Source organism: Suricata suricatta, chromosome 12, assembly GCF_006229205.1.
Source record: "Suricata suricatta isolate VVHF042 chromosome 12, meerkat_22Aug2017_6uvM2_HiC, whole genome shotgun sequence".
Classification (NCBI taxonomy): Eukaryota; Metazoa; Chordata; class Mammalia; order Carnivora; family Herpestidae; genus Suricata; species Suricata suricatta.
Genome location: NC_043711.1, coordinates 1095182 through 1106914, shown reverse-complemented (window position 1 = coordinate 1106914; position 11733 = coordinate 1095182). Strand labels below are relative to the sequence as shown.

Here is an 11733-nt window from a genome sequence, read left to right as displayed (position 1 = left end):
GCTCCCCGGGCCGCCGGTCGCGCGCCGGGGCAGCGGAAACTCTGGGGGGCGCGGACAGGTCCACCTGATCAGGCGCGGCCTGCCGGACCTGCCCCGGGCTCCCAGGGTGGGGGCCGGCCAGGCTCCCGGGCGTCCTCGACCCTGCGGGGGTCCGGACAGTGAATAGTAGGCACGGCCCTTCACCGGGTCTTGCGGGCAGCGTGGGGCAGGGCCCAACGCTCCGGAAGAAAGATGTGATCCGACGGAAGAGTGCCGGTGCTGGTGGTGGCCAGATGGGATGCAGAGAAAACGGGCTGGGAAGAGTCCAGCTGGAAGGGCCGGTGGCCCGGTGCCATGAGGGGGCGAGGGGCAAGCCGAGCGCTTGCAGAGGCTGCCGTTAGTGACCCAGGACTTCAGCCACCTCCATTCGACCTCAGTGGGTACCTTCTAATTGATGAACTTTACAGTTTATCTCTTAACTCAGGCAAAAGAGCCTGTAGGAGAACCATCCCTGATGGGAACCAGAATTTACCCCAACAAGCAAGAGGGACTGCCCTCCAGCAAGCCCCCACTCGTGATTGATCCCCGGACAGTGATCGCTTGACCTCACTGCCCCTACCTGTCCTGCTCGCACCCACTGACCTGTGTCCCACAGTTTCTTATATAAACCTGGAAGTGGTTTCATCATTTGAGAGACGGTCTTGAGACGCTAGTCCGCTGTCTTCCTGGCATTGGCCTCACTGAAATAAATTTCTCATTTTACCACCACTCCGTTTCTCTGCCTTTGGATTTTGTCAGCAGCGAATGGCTGGACCTGGTCCATTAGGGACCCCTGGGCCCGGCCATGTTGGGGCTCATTCTGCCACACCCTTCTGCACCCCACTTGCACTGTCACCGCGGCTGCATTCCCGAGCTGTCCTTTCTCACTGTGTCCTGACCCTTTCCATAAAGAAGTAGGTCTATTTAAAATCAGCCTCCTCCTAAATACAGTGCTCAATGGATTACTAGCAAAAAGAGAATGAAAAGAGAAAAAGAAAGGAGGGAAAATCTGCCTCGTGCACCGGCCAGGCCAGGCCAGGGACGTCTGCTCCACTCACTGCCAGGTCTGTGCAGCAGTAGGCACTCAGTCTGTGGGTGACCACTGTGTGTGGCAAATGAATGACTGAATGAGTGAATGAACCAACTTCACAGTCCCCCCAGATTCTGGGGAACTCGGGGTTTTGTTTCCTCAGACTTCCTGGCCCCATCTCTCCTATCCTCTCATTCCTTAAGAAAACCTGTTCTCTGTGCTCAGCTCCCAGGCGGTCAGGAGACATGGTGGCCTCTGCTTCAGAGGTATTTCAGCCTTAACCCTGAGCTCCAGCCTCCCCCACTGTAGAAAGTTGGGCAGCCATGCAGCTGAAAGTTCATGAAAAGTGAGGCCAAGTCGGGTTCTTCGAGTAAAAGGCTGTGTGACTATGCACAGGTCACCCACCCTCTGGTTCTCTGCATCGTCATCCGCAAGTTAGGATTATCCAGAGCCTCCTCAGCTAAATTGTGGAACCTCGTGAATAAAGAATTGCCAGCACAGGACCTTCAGCCCCAAATCTCTCTGATCGCTCAGAGTCTCTGAAAAAGCCAAAGCCTCTTGTGCTTCCTCATTTTGGACCCACTTCAAATGTGGTCCACATGTTCCTGCCCCCTTTTAGCTTTGATCACGGGGACACCACTTGGAAAGCTGGGTGGGAAACGGGCCATGGGAGCTCTCCGTACAATGAGAACATGGTGGAGAGGGTGAGCGGCTCTCTGCATGGCCCATCGCCACGCCCGGGAAAGCCAAACCAAACGCCAGTCTCCCAACCAGCTGTGGACTTGGGGGAGGCGATGGCAGGAAGCAACCCCCTCGGTGTTTTGCCCTTACCAGAGGCAGGCTCGTCTCCCTCCCCGTCCTTAGAGAGACCCCAGCACACGAACAGGCCTGCATCCTGGGGTCCAGCGAGAGCGTCCAGGCACAAGCAGGTGCCGGGGTTCGCTTTTGTCATATCGAATCGGCATTTCGGCCCTGCAGGGGCGGGGATGCACATGTGCACATTCCCGTTTTCGAGATGTGGAAACTGAGGTTTACAAAGGAGAAGTGGCTTCGCCACTGGCCCCGGCTTCAAACTTGCAACGCTGGCACCCTCCACCGGCGGGGAACGGGCTCCCGCTGCTCTTCCTCCAGCCTCCCATCCCCCCACGCCCCGTCCCAGCGCCTGTGGCGGAAGAGAGCGCTCAGCCCAAGGTGAGGCTGGTGTCACCCGCTCCCAGTGCTCTCTGTGGATGCTGTGAGCTGTCAGGGGAAACCGAGGCCAGCAGGCCCGTGAGAGGCAGTGAGGGGTGGCCAGTGAGAAGAAACCCAGGAGTTACGGAGAGAGGGTGCAGACCTCCTGGGTGAACTACCCACCTGCGCGATCTCTCATCCTCTGAGAATAGACCCCCAGCAACCCGGGCTGCACCATGTGATCACCCAGCCACCTCTGATTGGCCCAGAGAGAGCCAATCAGATCCTCCTCTGGGATTGCTGGGCCGGACGCACCCCTACCTGCTTGTGTTAAAAGTGACCCAGATAGTGGTCTTCTGACCTCTGGTGGCTTTTCAGCTATCTGACTCGCCCACCGTGGGCGAGCAAGCGCCCCAGCGTGCAGCGGCCTCCTGGGACCTGTGACTTCCTGTGCTGAAACCCTGAAAGTCCCAGCAAACTGAGATGGCCTGGTCACCTGAGCAGGGGACACCCACCGTGCTGCTTGTCACCACAGATCCCAGCGAGGGGCTCCTTCACCCCACTCCCAGGGGGCCAAGGCCTGGGCGAGGTAGAGGGTTGAATAGTGTCACCTCCAAATTCACGTCCACCCGGAACTTCAGAGTGGGGCTTTATTTGGAAACTGGTCTTTGTCTTTGCAAAGGTAATTGCATTGGTCAGGGTGGCCCATCACGGCTGGTGTCCTTATAAGACACACGGAGACAGAGCGGACCCCGGAAGCAGGCAGCCAGGAGGCTGGGAGCCCCTCCCCTGATCCTCCGCAGGGAGCGTAGCCCTGCAGCACCCTGATTTCAGGCTTTGGGGCCCCAGAGTTTAGGAGGATAGATCGTCAAGACACCCGGTTCGTGGTACTTTGAAACGGCTGCCCCAGGAAGCTCCTAAAGATGCGGAGTTGGCCACTGTTGTGGGTTGGATTGTGGTCCCCAAAAAGGTACGCTGAAATCCCAACTCCCATAGGTGTCCACCACCAGGCATCCCAGGCTCTTCCTGCCGAGGGAGGGCCTGCCCCCGCCGCTCCCGGCGTCCCCGGAGTCACTGCAACCTTGGCGCTCCTTGGCCTGTGGAAGCGTCACCCCCATCTCGGCCCCAACTTCACAGGGCTTCCCCCTGCTTGTGTGTTCCAATGTCCACTTTCTAGACACCTGTCCTACTGGATTAGGGCCACCCTCCTCCAGTGTGGTGGCCTCACTTTAACTTGAACCTATTTCCGAAGAAGGTCACCTTCTGTGATCCTGGGGGCTAGGACTGCCAACGTATAAATAGAGGGATACTTAATTCAACTCGGAACAGAACACAAACGATGCCCATGCACGCACACGGACACGCACACGGACACGCGGGCCAGCACCCACCACACTCCACCTGAGGGCGCAGTCAAGGCCCTCCAACCTCCAAGCAGGGACGACCAGAGACAGACTCAGTGCCTTCCAAAGTGTCACAGAGGGACGGAGCCCCGACTGCCTGCAGCTCTGAGCTCCCTGCCGGCTCCTGCCCTCCTGCCCCCCAGATAAAGCTTCTGCCCCCATCCTGATGTTTGGCCCAAACAGGTCACAACAGAGCGAATGAAGCACAGGAGAACAGGGCTGCCCACTCTGCAAAAACGAGAATACGACTCGTTCCTTTTTCTAAAAAACGTTATTTTTAATCTTAAAATGTAATGAATGAGATTTTTAAGTGACATTAACAAATGTTATATTTTGTCTTAAATCCTAGTGTTAGTATTTAACCGGGAAAGGCAGGAAGGGCCCATCCCTGGGGCTGGCTGAGGGATCGGCTCCGTGGACACCTTGCTCTGGGATGGTCTGGCCCCCCGGATTTGAGAGCCCGAGGCCCACACCACCCCCTCATCCCTGCCGGCGGCCTCTCCGCCTGCCCCGCCTGGACCGCAGGCTCTGCCCTCCAGAAGGCGGGAGGACACGCCCTCCAGAAGGCGGGGGGAACACACCCCTGTGCTTTAAGCCCCCATATCATGATTTCCTGGAGCAGCCACCCAGGCAAACTGTCCTCTCAACCCCACCCCCATCCTCTGTGCTTACAGGTCACCTGGGGGCAGAGGACACGAACATTCCTTTCTCCAGGCCTGAACATCCATTTCCCAGGCTGTCCCCCAAACCCCCGTCCCCAGTGCCATCTCCCGGCCAGCCCAGGGACCCTGAGGTCTAAGGCACATCCCCCACAGCACAGCGCCCCCCTCTCTTCGTTGTTTATCCCCCTTCTATCTGCTGGGTGCCCTCCTGCTGATCCCCACGACTCAGGAGGGCACAGCCCGGGAAGCGCCCCAGGCTGCTCCTGCTGGGGGGGGGGGTCTGCCCCAGGCTCGTCCAGCGTCCCCGGGGGTCACTGCAATCTTGGCCTGGGGAAGCATCACCCTGTGTCCCCATCTTCACGGGGCTTCTCCCAGCCTGTGTCCATACGGCCCCAAGGACACCAGTCACCACTTCAGGGCCACCCTACTCCACCGTGACCTCGCCTCAACCCTATTCCCAAAAAAGGTCCCATTCTGAGGTCTGAGGGTCGGGACTTCAACACGTGGGTCTGGGGGGGGGCACACAACCCATGCCCCTTGCTTGGGGCTCTGTCTGGTTTCTGTCTGCGGATCTGGTCACCTTCCTGTGGTGGCAAAGTGTCCCGTGGAGTAAGACTCACCCTCCCTCCTGTGTCCACACAGCATGTCCACCCTGCCACCGGGGACGCCCCCAACCTGGGTTTCTGGGAGACCCGTTACCAGTCCAGCTGCTTCCACCACTATCCCTTCCTGCCGAGTGAGGCCGGCTGGTTTTCCGCAAACTTCCTTTCTCAAATGGAGACGGCTGAGCCCCTGGGGGCTCAGGGTAAGCGTGTCTGACTCCTGATACTTTGGCTCAGGTCACGATCCCAGGGTCTCGGAATCGAGTCCCGCACTGGGCGGTGCGCTGAGCGTGGAGCTTGCTTGGGATTCTCCCCCCAACCCCCCACTCACGCAGGCGCTCTCGCTCAAAATTAAAAAATAATAAAGCCAAAACCAGAAAAAAAAACCAGTTGAGCATATAAAGAAGTTGATTTAAAAGGACAGGAGAGAAGCGCACTGTGGGGTCGGCGGGCACGGCCCAGGGTGCCTGCGCAGGGCGGGGTCCACGGGCGGGCGCGGAAGCGACAGGCCACAGGGCCGCCCCCGCCGCGCCCCCGCCAGCAGCCCGCAAGCCAGGAAGGACGGCAGTGTTTGTGGCCAGGATCCTCTCGACGGGACCCACCACGACGTAACGAAGGTGCCCAGCGCCGCGGGGGCACAGGGCAGGCGGCGGGCGCACCCAGCCGGCCGTCGGGAGGGACTCGGCCCCTCGGTGCGTGCGGTGCGTGCCTCTCGCAGAGGCTGAACTGGGGACTTGGTTAAGGGCCCCTGCGAGACCCGATCCGGGGTTTTCCATCCAGGAGGCCTTGCCTTCGGGCACCAGACCCGGGCACCTTCTCAGGGACCCAGGCCACCTCTGGACGACGCACGTGTTCGGCACCAGGAGCGGAAGCGATCGAGGGAGCGTGGAGACCTAAGCGGGCCATCGGGGCTTCGGGAGAGGCCGGCACCGGTGCGGCAGTGTGTGACTGACAGGGTCCCTGCCCCCAGCCCGAGGCAGCCGGTGGGGGACGGGGCACTGAGGCACCAGCAAGGGCAAAGAGGCTACTGCACCTTTGACCCATCCGCTCACCAGGGCGCTGTGGGGGGCACTGTGGAGAGCCCCATGGGACAGCCGGGTCCTCATCTTGGAAGGAGCTAAAACCATCAGAGGGGAGACCAGGGACGTTCAGATTGCTAAGGCACAGATTTGTCACATCTTCTGTCCTTCGAAAAGGCCATTCTCCTGAGAAACTCCATCTTCCGCTTCCCACAGCTCAAGCAAAGGGCCGCGGTCACAGGCTCCGAGCGCCAGCCACCCCCTCCCCCAGGTGCCGCGCTGTCCTCGGCCTGCACGTGGAGGGGAGGGGCCTACAGCCCCCCGTCCCCCCCAAACCCGTCCTCCCCGAGGACTCGGCCAGGGCTTCAGATCTCGACAGAGGTCTGCTCTGAGCTCCCAGGAGAGCCGCTGCAGGCAGGAAGGCTGGAGCCAAGCTGGCCCAGCACCGAGCGCGTGGGGCAGCCAGACAGACGGACAGGGAAGCTCAGATCGTGGTGCCCAGCCAGCTAAGGTGCCTCGGCAGGTCCCGCAGGCTGGTCCACAAGGGCCCTCTGGCTGCAGGTGGACAGGGATTTAGAAGACACAGCCGCACGCCGAGCCCGTCAGGAGGAGGGGAGGAGAAGCGGGTGGACGCAGGCCGTCAGCTCGGGAAGGACGGCGGTGGTCGGCCCTCCGAGACCTGGCCGGGAGAGGGCGTGGGCGCCCGGTGGCCGGACGTGACCCGCAGCCAGGGGGCAGCCTTCTGCCGGGCAGCAGGGGCCAGACCCCCACTCCGGCGGGATAAACACGAGGGCGGGCCCCACGCCCGGGGCTGGGGGATGGGGAGGCGGGCGGCGGGGTCCGGCGGGCCCCTCTAAGGCCACTGGCTGCCAGCAGCCGGGTAGCTGGGCACGGTGGGGTACTCCGGCAGACTATTCCCCGAGAAGTTGTTGTACTGAGCCTCCCGAGATGGCGGGTTCCGCCAAGTGCCCGCGTTCCATTCTGTCTGCGCCTTCTGGAAACTTCCGCCAGTCCCCCGGTAAATCCTGTGCACCTGCAGGGAGAGGTTGGGGAGGCACAGAAGAGAAACCAAACTGAGCTTGTATGTGATCAAGAGACCTCATGTTTCATGCTGTCTTTCTGTTTAATGTTCACTTATTTCCGAGAGCGCGCAAGCGGGGAGGGGCAGAGAGGGGCGCAGACTCCAGGCACTGAGCGCCAGCACAGAGCCAGACACGTGCCAAACCCACGAGCCAACCGTGAGATCCTGACCTGAGCTGAAGCCGGACGCTTGACTGACGGAGCCCCCCAGGCGCCCCGAGACTGTCCTTTTCTTAAGTAAATTTCACAGTAACAAAACAATCCTTGTGAAAACTTCAGAAAACGCACCAAAGCTGAGGTCCCAACCAGACTTCTGCCTCTGGAGAGCCGGAGCGGGCACTCAGCTACAAGCGTTTCTCTCTGGGAAGGGGGCCGTCCCGCCCCGCCTCTCCCTGGGGACCAGCCGCAGGGTCTCCCAGGCAGAGACCCCTGGAAGAAAGGACTAACTCCCCACTGCCCAGCAGGCCTGTGCTGACCAGCCCCGCACTGCACCTCTGGGAACGTGGGGCAGTCCTGGAAACCCCAGAAGGGCCTGGAAGATTCAGTAAAAGCGAAAACTGGCATTTTAATTCCATGCTCTTGATGCTCAGCGAAGATGAACGCTTTCCTCGTTTCTCACTAGAACCTGCCTTTCTTCTTCCACAAAACTATTCATTAAATGTTTCTTTTCTTGGTGGCAGTGGGTGTGTGTGCAAGACAGAGCCCTCACGACGCACCTGACCCTTCCCGCCCCAGAGGCCGGCTCGCCAGGCTGGCCCTCGGCAGTGGCGTCTGGAACGGGACTCCGGGGCTCCCGCCACCCTCACCGGCCGGGTGCTCGTGTCCCAGAGCTGTCCGCGCAGTCACGAGGTTCGCGCTGAGGACCTGCTCCCCTGCCTGGGGCCGGGGGTTTCCGCCCGAGCCAGGCAGAGGGGCTGCTGACCGACCCCCGGCGGGAACCCGGGCGCTGGGTCTCTACGTCCCCCGGAAACCACCCCTCACACGCGGTCACGTGTGGTTTTGGGGGGATCGAGCGTGTCCTGGGGGACACCCTGAGAGAGGATCCTGGAAGCCTGCGCCTGGTCCCCACTCCCCACGCCTCTGCGCACAGATCATTTTGCTTCCTTCCTCTGTATCAACCGTGGCCTTGGAAAGACTGCTGAGCCCTGGGGGGCCTCCAGGCACGCCCAGCCCCTGGGGGCTCATCTCTCTGTTTTGGAAGAACTGGATTTCAGCCCATCTTTTCTTTCTGGCCCTAGAGCCCTTTTCAAATTGCATTTACTGAAAGTCGGCTCCTGCGCAGACAGTCGGCGCCCTGGAACCACACTTCCGCTCATTCCCTTGTGCGTCCACACGCACGCACTTGGGGTTCTGCCGGCCCTCCCTCCCCCCAGACGGTCCACACAGCTGAGGCGTTTGGGGAGCAGATGGGCGGGGGGGGAGGGACCCTTCCGTCCGCCCGGCCAGGAGCCGTGCTCAAACGGCTAGGAGACGCAGCGCAACGCTCACGACGCTCCGGCCGTGCAGGGTCGGCAGCGCTGGTGAGGGGCCTGCACCGCTTCTCTGTCCCGTGGGGACCCCACGCCCGTCCTCGAGCCCCGGCCTGTGACCACCACCTCCGGGAGGGCTCGAGGCCGCCGGCCAGCTTCCGCACACCCAGAGCGGCACAGCTCACAGGGCCTCCCCGCCACGAGGGAGAGACGCCCAGCCACAGCGGCCAGCAAGTAGCCGAGATGAGGCGGGTGCAGCGGATGCCCCCCAATGTTTAGTTTTACTTATTTTTACCGCATGTGACTTTAACCATAAATGGCAACAAATGTCTGGTAGTGACCAAAGCAGGCAGCGTGGGGTACACCTGGGACACAGAAGTGCGGGGGGGGCACTGGTGAGTGGGCCCCCAAAGGCAGGTGTGGTCGTCAGATTCCCTAAGCCTGACTCAGCACAGATCAGCTACTCGCTGAAGGAGTCAGGTGTCTTGCCCCTGGAACACGGAGGACACGAGCCCCCAGGGCCTAGGCGATCAGGTGACCGGATGCACTGGAAACGATGTAAGCACCAGGACCCAGACAACTCACCTTTATGATCACAACGGCCATCAGGGCAGCTGACATGGAGAACATGATGGCTGGAAACAGCATGACCACGGCGGCCCCGACACTGGTCTGGAAGAACCCGATTGCCGCCAGCCAACCACTGCAAGGGGTAAGAGAGTAGCATGGGTCCAGCATCCTTCATATGTAAAGAGCTCCAACAAGTCAACAACAATAGAAACGACTGGCAGAGAAAACGGGCTATTTGTGTGAGGATGTGCAAGGGCCAATGCACACACGAAATGATTCTGAAGCCCAGCAGTGAGGAGTGCAAGCTAGAACACGGGCACACGTGGTGTGTGTGAGGAGCCAAGAGAAGCACTGCACTGGTGGGAGTGTGTCCCTTTGCGGGGGCAGTGAGAGTGACCTTCAAAAAGCACTCGTTTCCCGCGCCCCGGCTGTCCTCCTCCGAGAATTCGCACCACAGCAACGACTTCTATGGACGAAAAACCGGAGTAACCCAGATGCTCACCGGCGGGGACTGGCACAAATGCACAGTGTGCCACAGCCACACAACCGACGCGAAGACGCTAACAGAACCGGAAGGGAAGAGAGCTGGAGAGGAGTCCGGACAGCCAGACCCTGCAAGACCCGTTCTGTCCACCGCACACGTGCAAAGCAAAATGGACAGCACGCCTGCCGCTGGGGGGAGAGACCGCATGAGCAGGGGAGGGGCAGAGAGAGGGGGAGACACAGAATCCTGAGCAGGCTCCAGGCTCCAAGCTGTCAGCACAGAGCCCGACATGGGACTCAAACCCATGGACTGTGAGATCAGGACCTGAGCCGAAGCCGGACGCTCAACCGACTGAGCCCCCCAGGCGCCCCTGGAACCACGCGCTCTATTCCGCTCGCATCGCTGGTCCGCTGGTGTCCCTGTTCCGGAGCCTGCCGTGTGGCCACACCCAGCGCGAGTCCCGCCAGGCCCAGCACAGGCTGCGGCGGCGGCCCCTGCGCTGTGGGAGCGTCACCCCCACGCACGCAGAAGGAAGGGGCCAGCACGCAGGAGGCAGAGCCCCACGTGTCCAGAGGCGGCCGTGTCTGCTCGCGCCTCCCGCAGCAGCGCGAGGACTGAGCCGCTGGCAGCACGCTCTCACGGAGGGAAGCTGTGCCCCGCTCACCCAAGCGCCTGAAGTGGGGGCAGTCAGAGGACGGCCCCCGCCACCACTGCGCTGCGGGCCCCAGAATGACCCTGGCCTTGGAGGCAGACCCTCACCCTGGGGGAGGCGGAAGAGCCACGGGGTGGGGGTGGGGCCCGGGTGGCCTAGTCAGTCAGGTGTTGACTCCTGATTTCGGCTCAGGCCATGATCCCAGGGTTATCAGATCAGGCCCCACGTGCAGCTCTGTGCTGGGCATGGAGCCTGCTTGAAGTCCTCGCTCCTACTCTGCTCCCCCCACCAAAATAAAACTTAAAAAGTATCTGAAATAACTTTTAAAAAATTAAACAAAAAGAAACCACACTGGGGACAAGAGCCTCGGCAGAGTGTTCAGGCCGAGGGAGAGGGGGGTGTGAGCACGGCGGGTGTGAGCGCAGCCAGGTGTGAGTGCGGCAGGTGTGAGTGCGGCGGGTGTGAGCGCAGCCAGGTGTGAGCGCGGCGGGTGTGAGCGCAGCCAGGTATGAGCGCGGCGGGTGTGAGTGCAGCCAGGTGTGAGCGCGGTGTGTGAGCTCAGCCAGGTGTGAGCGCGGCGGGTGTGAGCGCGGCGGGTGTGAGCGCAGCCAGTGTGAGCGCGGCGGGTGTGAGCGCAGCCAGGTATGAGCGCAGCAGGTGTGAGTGCAGCCAGGTGTGAGTGCGGTGTGTGAGCTCAGCCAGGTGTGAGCGCAGCGGGTGTGAACTCAGCCAGGTGTGAGCGCGGCGGGTGTGGGCTCAGTCAGGTGTGAGCACAGTGGGTGTGAGCACAGGTGTGAGCACAACAGGGGTGAGTGCAACCACATGTGAGCACAGCAGGTGTGAGCCCCGCCAGGTGTGAGCACAGCAGGTGTGAGCACCGCGGGTGTGAGCACACAGGCAGCTGGAGGGCTCAAGCGGGTGCTGTGGGCGGAGCTCCTGGGACGGAGAAGTGCCAGCTCCGCTGGGGGTGTCACGTTGGCAATGAGTATTCTTCCGCCAGATCTGGGGCGCTGGAAAGGGGGCCGGCGGGTGGGGACCCCATCCGCCCAGCAAGCCCAGCAGTGAGGGTGAGGATAACCTCATTTACGACTGCGGATGACAGCACTCGGGTTCTAGGGACAGCGGGTGACAAACTGGCCTCCGTCAGGACCAACTGGACGAGTGACAGAGCCTGCTGCACGCGATGGGTGTTGGGGAGTCGCCACGCATCAGCACTGGGGTGCAGGGAGATGAGGGGGGGCTGGGTGCTCCCCCGGAGCTGCTCAGATCGCAGGGCTGGAACCGCGGGGAGGATGACGAGGCATGTAAAAGAACGGCGTAGACACAAGACCTGGGGAGTCTGGCAGCTCCCCAGTGGTCACCCCAGCTGCGCGTCACCAAGCAATCTGGCAGCGGGCACACCCCCGAGACATAGAGAGCCGCACCGCAGCAGCACTACTAGCAGGCGACGCGCACAGAAACCCAGTGCCCGTCAGCAGGGGGACGGGACCACAGTGTCCGCCGCGCGCGCGCACGCCCGTCAGGCACGTCCACCGCGCACGCGCACGCCCCTCGGCCGCGAGCAGGAGCGAGGC

At 61.6% G+C, this 11733-nt stretch overlaps 1 protein-coding gene across 1 annotated transcript in view; it reads right to left on the bottom strand.

Moving 5' to 3' along the window:
- Positions 1-3873: 3873 nt before the first annotated feature.
- The window catches only part of SCAMP4 (secretory carrier membrane protein 4), a 19535-nt gene continuing 11675 nt past the window's right edge, over positions 3874-11733 (bottom strand). The window contains exons 6-7 of the mRNA XM_029917581.1: positions 9039-9156; positions 3874-6937 (exon numbers count right to left, since the gene is read on the bottom strand). Of these exons, the coding sequence (XP_029773441.1) occupies positions 6758-6937; positions 9039-9156 (298 nt within the window). The 3' untranslated portion in view covers positions 3874-6757. The remainder of the gene's footprint in view (positions 6938-9038; positions 9157-11733) is intronic.